Raw genomic sequence first — 17,932 nt, forward strand, 5'->3', positions numbered from 1 at the left:
CCAAGCTTCTTCATTCTCATCTTGTCTCTCTTTTATAATGTTTACATTGTAGATCTCCGTTACAGTAAAGATTCCATACAAATTCTGGACTGTTGGTATCTTTGTGAGAGAGTATACTCTTGCAACACTTTGCCCTTAGGAGCAGGTTCACAAGCAAACTACTATTTATAAAGTATCTTTTGTTCGAGGGACTAAGGTTGAGACTATTGGTGTTCTACACGGATGCCATCTTTGGAAAAAGTAAACGTTTTTTTGTTTTTTTTTTAAAAAGTAAATTTATTGAAATAGCACATATACAGGTTACTTTAAAATGACAATTACACACAATTTACACTCCAATCATATTTTACAAAGACAGACGGATTTCGGTGAGGAGTTTTACATATTTGTCAGCTTTGTACTCAAACCAATGGGGCATGAAAATAGCTGTGCACGTTTTATCATAGAAATACTTTTAATTTCAAGGTACAATTGTAAACAATATGTTTAAAAATGCAGATGGCATTGCTAGCATTCAAAAGTTCTCAATCTCATTCAGACACAATGAAGTATGCGCTCACGCTTGCGCGTGCACACACACACACAGGAAAAAACAAGAGATTGAGATGGATTAAAACCATCATCGTGCCTGCCACACACACACACACACACACACTCATGTCTGCAACATATGGTGGGGGTTGCGTGTAGAAACTTCTACCTGGCCAAAGTAGAGATCCTGAAACAGACAAATACACCTTTATTTAACATTACAAGTCACAAGTGGATGCAATGTTATTGAAAGAAAATAAGCCTCAAAACTTCAACTGACGTGGAATCAGCCATTTTTGACAATCACATTAAAGGCTGCCACATCTTGGAGAGACTGATAAGGTGCTTGACTTAAAAAAGGCTTCTTTTTTTTTTTTTTTAAAGATGAACCATGTTAAACAGGAGCACTGCTGACATCTGCCAGCGTTTTCTCGCCCAATGTACAAATAAATGTCCCTACCTCCCGTCTCAACCACTTTGCTATCACAAACCCGCTCCACTCATTTTTAACTACTATTTAATTATGTATTATTTATTTTGTACGCAGCATTGATCCAAAACCCAAATCCATACAGAAAAGCGACTGCCGCCCCAACACATCTAACACATCCTCCTCCTGGTGTCATGGATGTGTCCTCCATTGTTGAGATGTCAACAACGGATGACTGAACCCGTGCCAAACACTTGAAGCTGTGTGTGTTTCTGTGACTTACTGTAGTTTTTCTTGTAGCAAGTCCAAGCGCTGGCGGTCCACATAGCGCGAGAAGAGGAAGAGCAAGTTGGGAGGTGTGAAGAGAGGAGATGAGAGGGATGAAGAGGGAATGCTCAGCAACTCCCTGGTCACAGAGAACACCAGCTCCGTCCTGGATGAGGATGAATGGTAGCAGAGAAGCACAAAGACAAAAAAAAGCAATAAGATGTGGTGTTGGTACAAAAGTTAGGAAATGAGGAAAAAGTGAGGTACCATCGATTGTCATCCATCAGCTGACAGTTGGGGTCAGAGCTTTGCATTCTCTCTCCTTGGCTCAAGATGAGATAGAGAAGCGTCACGCCAAACTGAGCACAAACGAGACATGTTAGTATTTGCTGCTGCTATTCTATGTCAACACTACCACATTGTCAGAATATGCCAATCCAATACAGAGCATGTCATGAAAGCATGTACCTTGTTATGTAGCACTGTAGTTAGTTGGCCTTCACTGCCCTGAAGCTCCTGGAGCAAGTCTGTGAGGGCAGCACTCGACATGGACATGATCACAGCAGAAACTGGCTCCACTAACCAGCACAGGACCTGATGACGGATGACAGACAGCTGTCATTACTGGAGCCATATGCATAAAGCAAAGCAAAACAGAACTTTGCGAGTTCCCCAGTTGAACGAATAAGCCCACCATGTTAGGTCAAACACAATAGACTTGGAACTATTATGTGCCCCATCTGATCACCAGTCCACATATATTATGAAACAATGTTCAAAAGCTGTGGAGTCCAGATGAAACACATACTGTACATGATGAGGCTGAGCCACTAAAGCTATTTACAATGGCTGTTGAGTGTTGAGTTATCTGGAGTATCCTTCAATACTTCTAATATCACACCTCAGGAAGAATCACACTGAATGACACATTGTAGCACTTTTTACATAATTTACATTGCAATATTTGTCTTATTTTACACAAATAGTGTTTGTGATACTGATCTGATCCTTTACCTGGTCTTGCTTGTCCTTCTTGGCGAGGGCGGGAAGGTTGCGGGCAATCGCCATAACAACGGCGGCAGCCTGAGAGGAAGGCAGGTAGGGGAGGAGCCTGGAAATGAGGCGCTTGCCCTTCCTCACCGACATGATCATCACGCAGCGATCATCGCTTACCCTTCCCAAGGAGCATAAGGAGAAGAATTACAGGGTGTGCCACAAAATGGACAGAGCCAACCAAAGGCTCCGCATCTAACCTGTCGTCCCAATCTTTTTCTTGCAGCGAGCTACACAGCTGCATGGTGTTGCTTTTGTGCTGCTCCAGTAAAGCCTCCCGCTCCTCTTCCGGTGCGTGGACAAAACGTTTCTCAAAGTCCTGAACCTCCAGCAGCAAACTGTAGATCTGGAAAGGGCACGCGAGATTGGATGTACAGCAGTCTGGTTGAACGTGGAGGTTGTGAGATATTTATCCTTACCTTTTCCACTGTGTACAGAATTTGCCGTCTCTTATTCCAAACCTGCTTCTCTCTCTTCTCCTGGGGATAAAAAGCACATAGATAAATTATTACAAAAGAAACAAGCATAACTAAAACAACAAATAATGTAACATTACATGTAACATTTACAGTCCTATTACACAGTATAGTAGATTTAATAAGAGAAAATATGGGGAGATGGTTCAAAATGCTTCATTTAGGCAAAAAATGGGTACACACACACACTATATATATATATATATACACATATATACACACACACACACACACACACATATATAAATACACACATACATATATACATACATAAATTCTTTTAATCTGAGCATGAAACAGAAATTCAAAGAGTGGAGAGGGATTACTGTACTTTCCCTTTTACTGCCTAAAAGGGGCAGTACTAATTTGTACATTTCATACAATGGTAACATAAATGGTCTGGTTATATTTACAAAATATTGTCCCCACTGTACTGTATTTAACAGCTGGTAAAAAATAAGACAAATAAAAAGAAACATACCTCGTCATCTGAGCGACTCGTTACCACGGCATCAATCATTTTGCGAGGATTGTTGACACTGGATACTGTCAGTTTACCCAGAGACCCTGCAAACTGAACTGTGGGGGGTGAGGGGGGACATTCAACAGAGCCCTTTATTAGTTGGAGTGATAATCAACTCACTGGCATGTCGGTATGTTTGTTGATACAGATTTGTACTTAATTAGCGACTATCATCATACTCTTAAATCTTGCTCTGTTCACCATCAGGGAGCGCTGACACTGCTAGGGTTAAATAAAAATGTTCAACAAAGAACCACAAAGCCACTTCCGTAGCGTGACCAAGTATGTCATAGAGCATGGGTGTCCAAATATTTCCCCCACCGAGGGCTGATGACTGGAAAATATCGGGACCACTTTGACATTTTATAAAAGCAACCTTAGCTTTGCGTTATCAGTGACAAAGCGTATGTTCTCAACTTTCTTTTTACATCACACTTTTTGCATTGGGGCACAAAAGTGGGCACATGTAGACAAATAACCATTCACACTCACATTCATACCTATGGACAATTTGGAGGCCTTATGCAGATATTTTTGTTCATTTATTTTTATGTCTGAAAATGCACAATCTCAAACAAAACATACAAACTGCTTAAAATGTTTTAAAAATTGTCCGTTTTCAACTATGAAAGAGCGGAGAGGATATTTATTTATTTGAATTGAAGCTGCAAAATTCAGACTGCTATGCGGCTACATAATCAGAATCGCCTTTATTGTCATTGTAATTGCATACAACAAAATTTGAGTGCAACGGCACGGTGCATTTTACCATGCACCAAGCTGGAGAGCTAAGAGCCACTGCACCCGTGCGCACCGCCAGCTTGCCTGTTAAACTTTACTTCCAAAAACAGGAAGGAATGCGTCCTCTCCCTGAAAACTCTCCAGGGGTGCAGGCCTACCAGGAACAACTAAAAATGAGACACACTGGAAGAAAAGCTGTAAGTGCATCTCCAGAAGAAGATTTACCTGGTCTGTAAGTGTGTTCAATCTTGGCAACTTGTGGAGTGATGAGCTTGGTCGTGTGTTCTTTTTTACTGCTGTCGCTTTCTCTCTCCTGGCGTTTCTCCATCTTTTCATAGTAGTTCTGCAAGTGCAGCAGGATGAAGACTGATTATGATACTGGAATAATGCGCATTGCGATTGTTATGGATGTAGTCAGTGACTGCATATTTCTACTTCTTTCATCATCATTAATCCAACTGCTATAGGATTATCACTATTTAAGTTCATATTAAGACGATATTCAGTAATGATATGATACGGACTGGCAATTTTCAGAAAGGCAGCAACAAACGATGGTTCTGTGGACCTGGAGGAAGATGGCTCTACTGTCATCAGTTACATCCGGTGCCCCAAAAGATCCTCATTGACCTTCTTTTGACTTTTCCATTGAGTACTTGTCCATCAGTTGACATGTCCACATTCAATTGTGTGACTATTATGTGTGAACACACCTTTGTTATGTTGTACTGCCTTCATGCCCATATAAAACATGCAATATACACCACTACATCCTACCGCACCTGATAGTAGTAATCATCCAAGAAAGGGTCGGTACTTTGAAGCTGCATCATTTGGATTTTAGTAACCCATTCCTTCTCTTTCTGAGTCATCAGGTTGCTGTATGGGTCCCTGTTGTGCCAGTCCCCTCCAGTCCTGCTGCGGTCCCTTCAGGAAGGGTAAACAGCTGTTTAGTAGCATCCGGCTCTACATGGCTCAAGTGGATTTAGGTACTAAATTGAACTTAGGCACTTAGACCTGCAGTGCAAACCCAGCCTTGATGTTAAACGACACACATACTACAACACACAAGCCCTTACCCTCCTCTGTTTTGCATGCGTTGAGTGAGCATGCGGCGGTGTTGAGGATGAAGGTGGGTGGCAGTGTGTCTGATGGGTGGCATGTGGTTGGGGTGGCCATGAAGTGGCGGCGGACCCATTCGGTGCCCATGCGGAGGGTGTGGGCCACCGAAAAACGGCCTGAAACCTCCTCCACCAGGTAACAAAGGAGGCACTGGACTACCACGAACACCTGCCACCTGGAAACACAAAAAACTCTTCAAGTCACCAATCTATTTATTTGGCATTTATAATTTGTCAAGTAATTACTACTGGTACAATGTCTGTATTACACTCTGCTAACTTACATGTATGTGTGAAAAATGTTATGTTAAACACTCTGTGTACAGCTAGTAAATGATTTATGATGATCACAAGTATGACTGATTCTTTTAATAATAATTGAAACCTATGGGTTTCAATACATTGAAAGTGGACCAGCGTCATGAAACACCGGTACAGTATCACTGACCTGAGAGTTGAGAAGCTGGGCCCGTTGAATCTGTGAAAGCACTGGACCCACCCCTGGAGGAAATGGGCCACGACATAGTGGCGAGTTCTAGCAGGGAGAAAAACAACAACAACATAAATATTTCACATTTCAAGGACGAGGTCATGTCCACATGAGTAGGGATATTTTAAAATGCATATTTTTCTCGTCCACACGCAAAGATAGGTTTTTGCCCTTAAAAACTGAACTTTTGGGAAAACTCCGGCCAGCATGGAGATTTTCCAAAACTCCAGCATTAGCTTTTGTGTGTGGAGGGGGTGATCTCATGTATCGAAACTTTATTGGTTTAATGTGGTGCAGTGGCAAACGCCAATGCTAGCACCATATACGGGCGACTAAAAAAAATATTAACGTAGTTTCCTGGGCTCTGTGTAAGTGAGCGCTGATTTTAAAGGTTAACGTAAACATTATACATCAAATATCTCACTATATTGATTAGCTGAGGTGTTATACTACACAAATAAGGTCAGCAGTGGTTGCTTTGTCAGGCTTGTGATAGGCCAACATTCGCATATGGTAAATGTGATATTGTTCAACTCCAACCATGTGTATAGAAACCATGTTTGTGTGGACATAGCCTAACGACCATGTGTGGACGCTTTCATTTTTCGGTATTTCATATCAAGGCTCTTAATTAGCATCGTTTGGATTTGCTGAATATTGAATGTTGTCAAAAAAAAGTGAAAGGCATGAGAAGTTGGAGAAACACTCACGGCTAAATTGAGTAGAGTGTTTGGTGATAGACGTTCTGGGAAAGGAGGCGGGTATCTGTGCTGGATTGGGGCTCTCACGTGAACTGCTGTGGGATGGTGGATCTACACACACACACAAACAAACACACACAAATATAGAAGCGGGTGGGCAGCAACGCACCCACACAAGATGGCGGCGTTAGTATTGATTTAAAACAAAAAAAAAACATATGAACCAGTACCACAAAACAATGGACAATGGCAGCTCATTGGAAACTTTACAAATAAATAGGAGTCTAATATAACATAACACAGATTATGTAATGCAACTACCAGGGCCCCACACGAGATAATACAGTTCATAGCAGCCTATTTACACTAGGTCCTTCATACTGTGATGGACCCGGGTCTGATTTCCCTTGCTCTGCTGGTCCCCGCGGGCCTGCGCTCACACTGTGAATTTGTGACATGGCCAGTTAGCTTGTATTCTCTTGTATTCTACTATTTTACTGCAAATTCTCTGACTTTGTCTAAAGTCTGGTTGCTGCTGTACTTGTTCCATTCCAATCAATTTTCCTACCTTTTCTTAATATGTGAATTATTTTCAACCCTATTTGGAATTATTATTTTGTACAGGGTTGATGCTGTCATCAGTTTTTGTGAGTGGCGCATGAATGAAATGACACGTCTTTATTACGTACACAAATGTTGCCTCGAGTGAGTGTGCTGCAGGTTAATGTTTTCACTATCAATTCTTTTGATTTGAATGCTATTATGAACCAGTTATCATGAAAAAACCTGCTGGGAGCAAAGGCAATAAATAATATGACTCGACCTCTTCCAATTGTGCCAGAGGTTTTCTACAACATGAATATATTGGCAAGCTGATCTGCTTGATACCTGATGATTTAAGCTGTGAGCCATTGGTTGCTTGGGTGGAGTCCCAATAGGAACCGCCCTCACTGGAGGTGAGCCAATCACAGGAGAAGAAGAGCGTGGAGGTGGAACTCTTTCCGATAAATCACGTCCTTCATCATTCCTCCCCTGAGCTGGACGCTTTGGAAGTCCTGCCTCCTTTATTATGGACATTAATGGACTATCCTGAAGAGACAGCACAAAATAAATGAAGTCACTTTCATCTAGAAATTAGTTCTACTGCTAATCTTGTAGAATGGAAAACCTTGTATGCTTGTACTTCATTGTCTACAGCTAAAAGTGTGAAAATGGTTCTAAATGTGCCCTCTAAATGACTGGTGGCCAGTCAGAATCAGCACCTGCTTGCCCAGACTCTGAACAGGATATAAGGCAGAATTCATTTTCTAGGTTAGATTGGTAAAGTTCTATCTAATCTAGATTTCCAGGTTAGATTGGTAAAGTTATATCTAATCTAAATTTGTAGGTTAGATTGGTAAAGTTATATCTAATCTAAATATGTAGGTTACATTGGTAAAGTTCTATCTCATCTAGAAAATGAATGGTTCCAAATGAAGTCCCCTTTTTCAAAGCATCTATTTACAAAGAGTTAGGGGCCTGAATGAATTGCTCTCTGCTGGTTGCCGGTAGCAACCAGATCTATTTTTTGTTTAATTTCTACAATGCACTATGGGCCATAAAGTTGAGCACGTCACCAATAAAAAAAAATCAATACTACTCAGTGTAGAAATTATGGTACAATAATTTAAATACAGTGAGTGGTTTCGTCATTCGCCGAGGAGACAAACCACTATTTGGAGACAACTGCAGTGGGGGTGCCATTGGAACCAAAAGTTGGAAGGTGTGAAGAACCCCATTACTAATTGCTAGTCTGCTAACTAAGCACTGTCAAGGTGCACTCAATCAAATCTAGAATATACATAGAAAAAGAAAAAAAAAAACTCACCTCCATGTGTGTAACTAGTCCGGGGGTAACACTGACTGGTCCGAAGCCCATACTGTTCTCCCAGATACTGTGGGAGTTCATCTAAAGGTAATAAGATGAGAAAGCTTGTGGTAAACATTGTCAAGTAACATCATACCTTTTCATTATGCATGTATTATTATTAGTGTTCCATTTAGGACTAGTTTTCCAAACAGTTTCTCCAAGTGGGATACATCCAGCAGTCTCAGTAGGGAAGCCCAGACTTCCCGGTCCCCGGCCACCTCCTCCAGGTCTACCAAGAGGACACCAAGGCGTTCCCAGGCCAGCTGTGAGACATAATCCCTCCAGCGTGTCCGAGGTCTGCCCCGGGGCCTTCTCCCGGCTGGGCATGCCCAGAACACCTCACCAGGGAGGCGTCCGGGAGGCATCCTCTCAATGTGAGGCCTCCCGGCCGCTCGGCCACTTGTTTCCACAATCTCTTTCTTTCAGTCACAACCCAAAGCTCATGACCAGAAGTGAGCATGACGGTCTGGATCCTAATACTTGTATTGTACTTTAAAGACTAACCTGGCCAGGTCCAGAGCGGAGTAAATGTTGTTGCTGCTGGTAACTGAGCATTGATGAGGGAGGATGACCGGTAGGAAGGCCTGGAGTGCAAAGGGCAAAGAACATAGTCGGGTCAGGTTTCATGCAATCTTAAGCGTGAATGTTTTGTTCATTCTCGGTGTGGTATTGTGCAAATAGAAAAAAATAAAAAGGAGCCACACATACATATTTTAGCCCTTTGGAGGGCCCTATTGGTTCTGTGTTAACGGACTCGTAGAATTGGCCAATCAAAATGTAACCTACTGCTCAATGCGGAAGTATATAGGCCGCACTCATCTGTAAACCGCAGATTTTCACGTTATCAAATGATGACTTCCCGTACATCCTCGCAATATCTAATTCCATAGTGTTTGTCACCTTGCAACTTGTCTTGGCCCCATGCCATGTTATGTAGCAGTCGCAAAAAATGCACAAGAGGCATTACATTCTATATAAAATCCCAGGATGCTTTGGGGTTAAATGAACTCTACCAATTCTGTAAAAAAATAGGGGTGAAGTTACACACCCACAATTATGGCTGACGCTGGCTACAAAAAGCATATAGTCGAACTTCAGTAGTTGTGTATTTATATTTAAAATGGTATGTACAATTATGACCCTTTATGAATGAAAAAAAATCCTAGTAGATTAAAACTTGTTTATCCAAGTCTTGATGTTACTGAAGGTGTGTTGCATAATAATTCATTCCACACTAGAAAAACAACAGTTCAAACACATCATTAAGGGATAAAAATGTATCTGATTTGTCATGTCTTCCCCATAACGAGTGAATGTAAATTTGTGAGCGGAAGTGTATCTCAGTGACAGGTTATTAAAAGAGTAACAGCAAAATGGTCATTAGAAATGTGACACTGTATGAGACCATCATCAATTGCTAACTACTTCGGCTTGTTTTTAGGTCTTACCTGTGCTGGGAGGCCCTGGAGCCTGCTGGTGAAGGCGAGTGGAACGTGAAAGGGCGGAAGGCTGGTGCAAGACTTTGGGTCTTGAGTCATGCCCCGACCTTTGATTGTGGGGGAAACCAGGCCTCTCTGCAGCCCCGACTCCAGCGATAGCAGGGTCAGCGTCGAGGACAAGTCTTGCCAGCGACTCGGCCAAGTCACCTTCACTTCTTCCATCCTCCACATCTGAAATGACAGTTTGACTTTTTACTTTTGTGTCAGAACATCAGCCTTTGCGTTTGTGTTTGCACGAGGTAACTGGTCAAGAGAGACATCCTTGGCACATTAGGACTAACCTCCCTGTGGTCTTCCTGAGGAAGAAGCGTAGTGGGGTAAAGAGAGGGATGACTGAAAGGGGAGATGGTCAGCAGTAGACGCAACATAGGTGGAGGACGGGTCTTCTGGTTCTCCTCCCACCCCCCCTCTTTCTAAACCAACGCCTTCTCCAAGCCCATCTCGTTCATCAAGCTCAGCAAGGCGCTTATGTTCCTCCTGCCAATCGTCATCTGGAAGAAAAGACAAGTTAAAAATTGTGCTTTCTTGTTTTCTTGTTTATGAGCGAATGACAAGTGACTAGTTTACGAGATGACATGACTAACCGATGGCGCCAGCTCCGAAGGTGTCATCATTAAACTGATCAATTTCATCTTCTTCCTCTGCCAATCCCTCATCTTCCTCTTCCAATGTGCAGTCTTCATCCAGGGACTGGAAAATAAGGCAGGAGATAAGAACTGAATGTGGATAGTCAGGTTCAGAACTGTGGTTTTGAGGGGAAAAATGGGGAGACCAACAGGGAACAAGTGTCAACATACTACTTATCAGGGATACAAGGATTATTCGGATAATTCGAATACCTCGATTATAAAAAGTAGTCGAGGGCAGTTTCCGCGTTTCGAATAATCGCTTACAACACCCACGCGGAGGAGGAAGAAGGAAGTGCGTGTTTGAAGACGCGGGAAGATTGAAGCGGCTAGAAAAAGTGGCAAGACAACAAAGAACAAGGAAAATGAAATGTAAAAAAAAAGACCGAAAATGTGGCTAAACAGCAATTGGAAGACGGTGACGTGCATCAGTTTAACGCCGCGCTTGCCACTGTGCGCCAACAGCGTTTGCTAGTGTGGCTGGTGGATAAAATAACGCAGCGGTAAGATGCACACACCTTTCACCATTGTCACCCGTCGTATTTGAAGCCACTATGTTGTATTGAAAAGTGACTTGTTTGGTTGCTATGAACGCCATTGCCATAATGTATTTTTCTTATGGACTTGTTGGTTCATTTATTACTGCCTGACTGAGTGAGTGAGTGACTGAGTGAGTGAGTGAGTGAGTGAGTGAGTGAGTGAGTGAGTGAGTGAGTGAGTGAGTGAGTGAGTGAGTGAGTGAGTAGTGGCGTCATTGGCTTAGGTTTTTGATGTCTTACCTTCATTTCGTCACTTACAGTATGCACTATGTCCATTTAAGAAATAAAACACTCCATTATCGAATTCAACCAATTGCTCCTTTATTACTTAGTCAAATGTTTTTTTTTTTAATTGTGAATTCATCATTTCTCTTTAAACAAGCAAAAATATGTTTTATCGGATTACTTGATTGATCAACAAAAAATTGTGTGGAATACTCACTGGAGGTACAGTGTACAGTGGGGTGAAAAGGCCCCCCTTCCGGATTTTTATATTTTTGTTTGCTTAACTATTTCAGATCATCAAATTTAAATATTAGTCAACTAGAGAAGCAATCGGAGATCACAGACCCCCGCTAAGCGTCACAGTTCCCCCTATATTTCGATTCACAGCAAAATAATCATCTTAGATATTTTTGATCCGTCTTTGATATTACGTAAAACCTCTTAGAAACATGTCCAGTATTTTTTCCCTAAGTGTTCTGACCATTTGCATGCACAAATACCAAAATGTTAAAGATCATTTAAAAAATTACTGAATCCTATCGATTATCCTCCCGATCCCAAAATTTAATCAGTTCTGCAACATCCCATTTCTGACAATCACTGAACATTTCTCTGGTCACACCTGTTCTGAAAAAAATCCCTCAAATAGGACCCGCCTGACTAAATGAAGTAGTCCTCAGGAGCTGAGGAACAAATGATAAAGAAAGTAATTGAGCTCTATCATCTCTACAGCTTTGGGACTCCAGCAAACCACAGTGAGAGTCATTACCCACAAACAGTGAAAACATGGAACAGCTGTGAACCTTCCCAGTAAGGTTAGGCCTGGGGTGCTCATTAAGTCGATCGCGAGCTACCGGTCGATCGCTGGTCGATCGCTGGTCGATCGCGGCGTGACATTAAAAAAATATCATCCCAGCATCAATGCCGTCACTTGATTGATATACAGGGCAGCCATTCAGATGACAACTGAATGTTGCCCTTCGGGTGACCAATCAAATCAAACAACGTCTCTAAGTGCAGCAGAACTTACGATGTCAGCCTATCATCCATCCCCGTTACTTGATTGACATACAGGACAACCAGTCAGATGACAACTGAATTTTGACCTTTAGGTCACCGCTCATGCGTAAACAACGATGCAAAGTGCTAAGCTAGTCGGCGAATTGCGAGATTTTAAGCCCTCGCTAAAGTTTATGGTCACTAAAATGAGTGAAGGAGCTGGACCAAGTAAAAAGGCAAAAACTGGACCAAGTAAAAAGGCAAAAAACATATCACTTCCATACGGATATGGAATATTATACGGATATTGTGATACGGATATTATCCATGACTGATAAACATTTGGAAGTGTGCTTGAGGCTGGCTATCAGCAGCTACTGTCCGGACTATGCATCCCTGGCTGGTTCAATTCAGTGCAAGTCATCAAAGTAAACTCAGGTAATTACAAAATTTTTTTTAAGTTAATTATGTGTGTTTTGCAATATTGGCTCATTTGGTTATGTAAGGTACATCAACATACATTGTACGTACAAATAATCCTCAATACATTTGAAAATAAATAGATGTTTTGCATTTTTGTAGTGGGTAGATCATTTTGACTCGGTCATTTTAAAAGTAGCTTGCATGCTGAAAAAGTGTGAGCACCCCTGGGTTAGGCGATATGGACCCACAGTTTTAGGATGTTCATGATATGATGGTATAATTAACTTTAGTGGAGTCTTGTAATAAAAAGCTATCAACCTTAACCCATATAATTAAAAATAATTACATAAAAGTAAGCTTACCTATGGCACTGTGTATAGAGTGTCCAAAGCCAGTCAGTCTACTCCAGCTGTTCAGGTCAGCTGTTTTCACAACATTGGATCCAATGTCAGTAGTTACACACAATTGTTTCTTCTCATCAAAGTCCTCTTCCTGGAGAAACTCCTTCAACTCAATTATAACGTTTTTACCTGTGTGTTCTTCTGAAAAAAAAAAAACCTAGTCTGGAGACAGGACGACTTCAAACTCCAGTCTCTGGTTACTGGAGTGGCTAGGCTACTCCACACTCTTTACTACAAATATCTGCTCTCTTGAAACCAAATCACTTCGACATTACAGAGGTACCTCACCCTTTAGTAACTATTTGACTACAGTGTTTCTCGTATAACAAAATTCCATAAAAAGACAATGGTTTTGTACTGATTGTGGATGTTTTTACAGTAACTGTTCGGCCACCACCGTTGTTTCAAAAGTACCGATTTGGCACCGGTATGGGATAATATGTAAATAATATCCAACCCTACTGAGCACTGCAGTCTAATTGTACATGGACTCAGACCCGTGTGTTGGGTCCGGGCCTGTGTTTGATGGACTGCATATCGACCAAACGAACCGTACCAACAGAGCAAACACAGTAGTTTGCTCAAACCGGGCATGACTTCCCCAAAATACTTTCACATTAAAACATGAAACAATATGGTAATATGGTTTAAAAATGTCTACTACTACTAATATGCAACAATGATTGTACACTGTTAAAGGAAATGACCTGTAATTTAGAATATATTTAAGTAACTATTGAAGAGAACAGGGTTTGTATTGCCTTAATATGAAACATAACTCAAGATAAAGCACAGTACTTGGTGAGCACGCATGGGACAGGCCACCAACATAGAAAATATCTGTATTACATTACAAAAACACTGCAAGAAAGGTTGCAGTGTTGGTAACGTTACACCCCATTAGCACTAATGCTAACCCTGACCAACATAGAAAATATCTGTATTACATTACAAAAACACTGCAAGAAAGGTTGCAGTGTTGGTAACGTTACACCCCATTAGCACTAATGCTAACCCTGACCAACATAGAAAATATCTGTATTACATTACAAAAACACTGCAAGAAAGGTTGCAGTGTTGGTAACGTTACACCCCATTAGCACTAATGCTAACCCTGACGTTATCTTGCATCACCAACGATTCATCCCCAAACATGCATCGCACGTAGAACTAGCACGGTATGTGATCAAATAGCTACGCGTGATAAAGAAAATAAAGGGCTGAACGGACGGCGGTGAGCAGAAACAGACAGCGCGTCACTGTCGTCCTCCTGCGGGTCATTACGTCAGGCAAGCGGGCTGCTTCACAGGCCGCCAATTTGGCAGGCACATAAACAATAAGAACATTTCAACATGTTACTGAAATATATTCTTCATGTTAAGCGTCAGTTTTACACGCGTGGCTATTCTATTAAATGTGTGATGTATGCTAGCTGGACGTATAAACTCACCTTAAATCGAAACATCTGCCCTCAGATGCACAGGCAAGGAGGCACGTAAAGTGAAGCTGCACGCTTGTGACGCACACGCTCACGTGAACGTGCGTCTTGGGACGTGGACGAGCACGCATTCGGACGGTAGGTGGCGTCATTCTTCTTCGTTTTGTTTTATGGCAGTCATAGTAAAAGGTGCATTACCGCCACCTACCGTATTGTGTTGTCAACCAAATTTCCTAATTCCCTCTCACAAGTTATACAGATCATGTATACGTACATACAGTGCTCATTGTTAGAACGCCCGACAGATCTGATATTGACTTTTTGATATCCACCGTCACAGTACAGTGTAATTCTGATTAGGGAATTTAGGTTTTGTTGAGCCGCGTATTGACCACAAAGCCTGGGTTGGTTGAGCCACTTTTGCAGAATAGTTTTTACAGGTTTTGTGTTTATGTTGAACAACTAGACAACTAGTGTTTTTAAGACAAGCCATAAGTATTATAATTTTTAAGATTTTTAAGTCAAATTTAGTGCACATCAAGTGTAACTAGATGTCAAATAAACAAAACATTACGTTTTTGGTTTAATTTTTTTAGTTTAAAAAACAATTAATGAAAATCTTTTGTTTTTCTTTGTTGAATTAAACAAATGAATGAATGATCTACGGAATGCCTGTTATTCGTTTGGTCCATTTTCCAATTGTGCACAGAATCATAAATCGAAAAAATTACTTGTGGGGGTTTTTTACATTTGCATCTGGAAACAAATATTGGAAAAACAAGTCGCTATTTCATCTGTTTAGTTTTGGTTTTATTTTGAAAATCAAATGAATGAATGATACATGGATTGAATCAGACCCTCACTCTTCCCACACAGCCCAAGACAATATAGCTCAATAATCACATGACTGATTATACAAAACTAGCTTAAAGCAATTGTACAGTGTTTGAATTATCAGAGCAAGAAATATGACAAAATTCAAAATATGCTGATCTGATAACACATCAAACCATGTAGGCTCCCAAAAGAACAGATGTAAAAATATTTGACATTGCACTGAAAAATGTATTTCACACTGAAATGAAAGTATATCATCCAATACCATTCAAATCAGCCTCACGTACGCTATCAACATGGAAATAAAAACCTTTGTAGTAAACAATTGTAAACCAATGGTAAGAAATGAAAAAAAGAGTAAATATAAAACAAAGGCTAGTAACGCTATGATGGTGTCAAGGTAATACTATCGAAGAAAAAAGTTCTTTCAAACATATTCAAAAGGAGTAACCATACAGTAAGGAAGTCATCATCACAGTGGAACCCGTTGATATCCACGCCTCTTGGACTGAATGATTGACTTCAACCTAAATGGGTTGCCGCCATAGCCAAAATCGAAAAACAAAACGAAAAACATTTTTTACAACCTATATCAGTTTGTTGACATGGTTTTCCTCGATTTCGCAATTTTTAAAAATTGTATTCTTCTACTTTCTTATGGTTTATTATTTCAGATATGCTGCAGCAACGTCGGTGAATGTCATAATCACTATGAAAACAGTTTTCGTACATGCACACATCGTTCTGTCAGTGGCTAACCATCTAAAAATACATTTAAAGGGTGCATTTTCTGAGTGTGGTTAATACTGCAATGCTTTCATTTTGAAGCTTACTTTGCACTGAACAGGAAGTCATTCTGCTGTTGTCATTTGCCAAGCCAAAAGATAACCAGTATTGGGCAAAACAGTATTGTTCCAGTTAACGGTCCCCAAAAAGGAAATTAATTAGTAACTGAATTACTTCTTAAAAAGTGTAATTAGTTACCACAAAATTACTTTTTTCAAAAAACTTCAAATATGTCACAGAAATGAAATTTAGCGTTGTGAACTTTGTAGTTACACTTAGCTCATGACTTGTAATTCTCTACCCAAAACACGAGGGGCAGTGTTTTCCTGTGAGTAACCACAACTCTAGTTGACGAAGCTATTTAGCTTCCTGTGTTGTAGTAGTGGGGTAAAATAGTAACTGGGGCCATGGTTGAGAGATATCGCTGCATAATAACACCATATTTTACTGTCGCTAGTGGTAACAGCGCTGTAACGTTTGCAGTAGTGATTACCCGCTACTGGACAATCATTTTTAATGCTGTTACATTCAACATGTGGACATAAACGGACTGTTTTTTCATAGAAATATTGATGTCAAATGAAATATTATATGGAGAAAGCGGTGGACCATGTTTAGTAGTAACAACACATGGAAGAGGATCTGATTTGTTGACATAAGCGAGACCAGATTAAGCGGGTTCTAATGTAATGGAACTTTCCACATGATGTCGTTACTGCAGAAAATCTAGAAATACCTAATACTCTTAAAATTGGAGTGTGTAGGTAGGACGTCTGTGGCAACACGCATGACTAGAAACATGAGGGTTCCATCTACACACCCAAGTCAGAAGGTGGCTAGTGCATCATCATTTGTCAGCGGAACAGATGGGATGCCAAGTGCTTCCAATGAAAAGCTCACAGTGTGAAATATGCTTTCTGTTGTCAGCAGTCTTCTGCTGGATGAATTATAGCCATGGCACAAAAAAAGAAAGTCACACTTCCTGTTCTTAGCCTGGAAACTAAAACTATAGATGTGCAAGTCATGAACAAGTCATTGAAAACTCATGAGCTTCTTTTTTTGTTTTTGCCTGAATCTGGACTCACAGGCACTCGCCTCTGTTAACTTGTTCACTTACTCACGCCTGGTTCAATTAAGAAAACAAAAGCGGGTAACATGTCACTAATTGTGCATATGTTACTCCTAACTGCATTTGCATAAACCTATTAACCCCATGGAAAAAAACAAATCAACTCAAACTCCCCTTCCTGCCTCAGCTGCACCACAGGCTCAACAAAAGGAACGGTGTTCAGCAAGGACTCCAGCAGTACTGACAGGTTGCTCGGCGTAGACTCTGCTTTCACTGACCAACCGGAAAAACTTGTGTATGTGAGTTTCTATGCATGCGCTTTGTGATGAGTGACGAGAATGAATCAATTCACTTCACTGATTGACTCATAGGAACTCGATTCAAGTTTCCCATCACTAACATAGACATCTTTTAGGTTCAAATCTTCAGCTGGCTACAAGATTGAACTTCTTTTAGAATGTAGTATTATTATGGCCGCTTGTCCACTCCCTTTTTTGGTGTGTGATGCTGTCTAATGGTTATTGGGCTGCAGTCAGCATCCGTAAAGGCCTTCATTGGGTCTTCACAGACAGGCTCTTCCTCTTACTAGTGAATCTTTTTGGGTCGTTTTTATCCCCTTTTTTGTTTCCTCAGGAAATAGTTTACATCTTACAGCATCCAACCTGGACACTATAGGCAAGGCCCCTGTAATGAGGCCTTGATTGTGCAGTTGAACAATATCAGTCAAACGCAGGAAGTTTCCTGTTTTTGCCACTAGGCGGTCATGACTGTGTGAATGATATGAAATAGCTGTTTTTTTTAAAGGTCTTATGATGAAATGCCTGTTTGAGGTTAAATGTTTTTCTTTT

At 40.9% G+C, this 17,932-nt stretch overlaps 1 protein-coding gene across 1 annotated transcript; it reads right to left on the reverse strand.

Moving 5' to 3' along the window:
- Nucleotides 1-435: 435 nt before the first annotated feature.
- On the reverse strand, nucleotides 436-14,541 carry patl1 (PAT1 homolog 1, processing body mRNA decay factor). The gene is made up of 20 exons (XM_058091606.1): nucleotides 14,405-14,541; nucleotides 10,326-10,431; nucleotides 10,023-10,232; nucleotides 9,691-9,912; nucleotides 8,747-8,826; nucleotides 8,201-8,281; nucleotides 7,222-7,422; nucleotides 6,343-6,444; nucleotides 5,591-5,677; nucleotides 5,101-5,318; nucleotides 4,804-4,948; nucleotides 4,247-4,364; nucleotides 3,239-3,336; nucleotides 2,701-2,760; nucleotides 2,482-2,627; nucleotides 2,243-2,402; nucleotides 1,697-1,822; nucleotides 1,496-1,587; nucleotides 1,245-1,394; nucleotides 436-718 (listed from the first exon to the last, which is right to left on the reverse strand). The coding sequence occupies exons 1-20, from the start codon at nucleotides 14,417-14,419 to the stop codon at nucleotides 697-699; spliced, it is 2,439 nt and encodes an 812-aa protein (XP_057947589.1). The 5' UTR covers nucleotides 14,420-14,541; the 3' UTR covers nucleotides 436-696.
- Nucleotides 14,542-17,932: the final 3,391 nt, after the last annotated feature.

Source organism: Doryrhamphus excisus, chromosome 1 (genome assembly GCF_030265055.1).
Source record: "Doryrhamphus excisus isolate RoL2022-K1 chromosome 1, RoL_Dexc_1.0, whole genome shotgun sequence".
NCBI lineage: Eukaryota > Metazoa > Chordata > Actinopteri > Syngnathiformes > Syngnathidae > Doryrhamphus > Doryrhamphus excisus.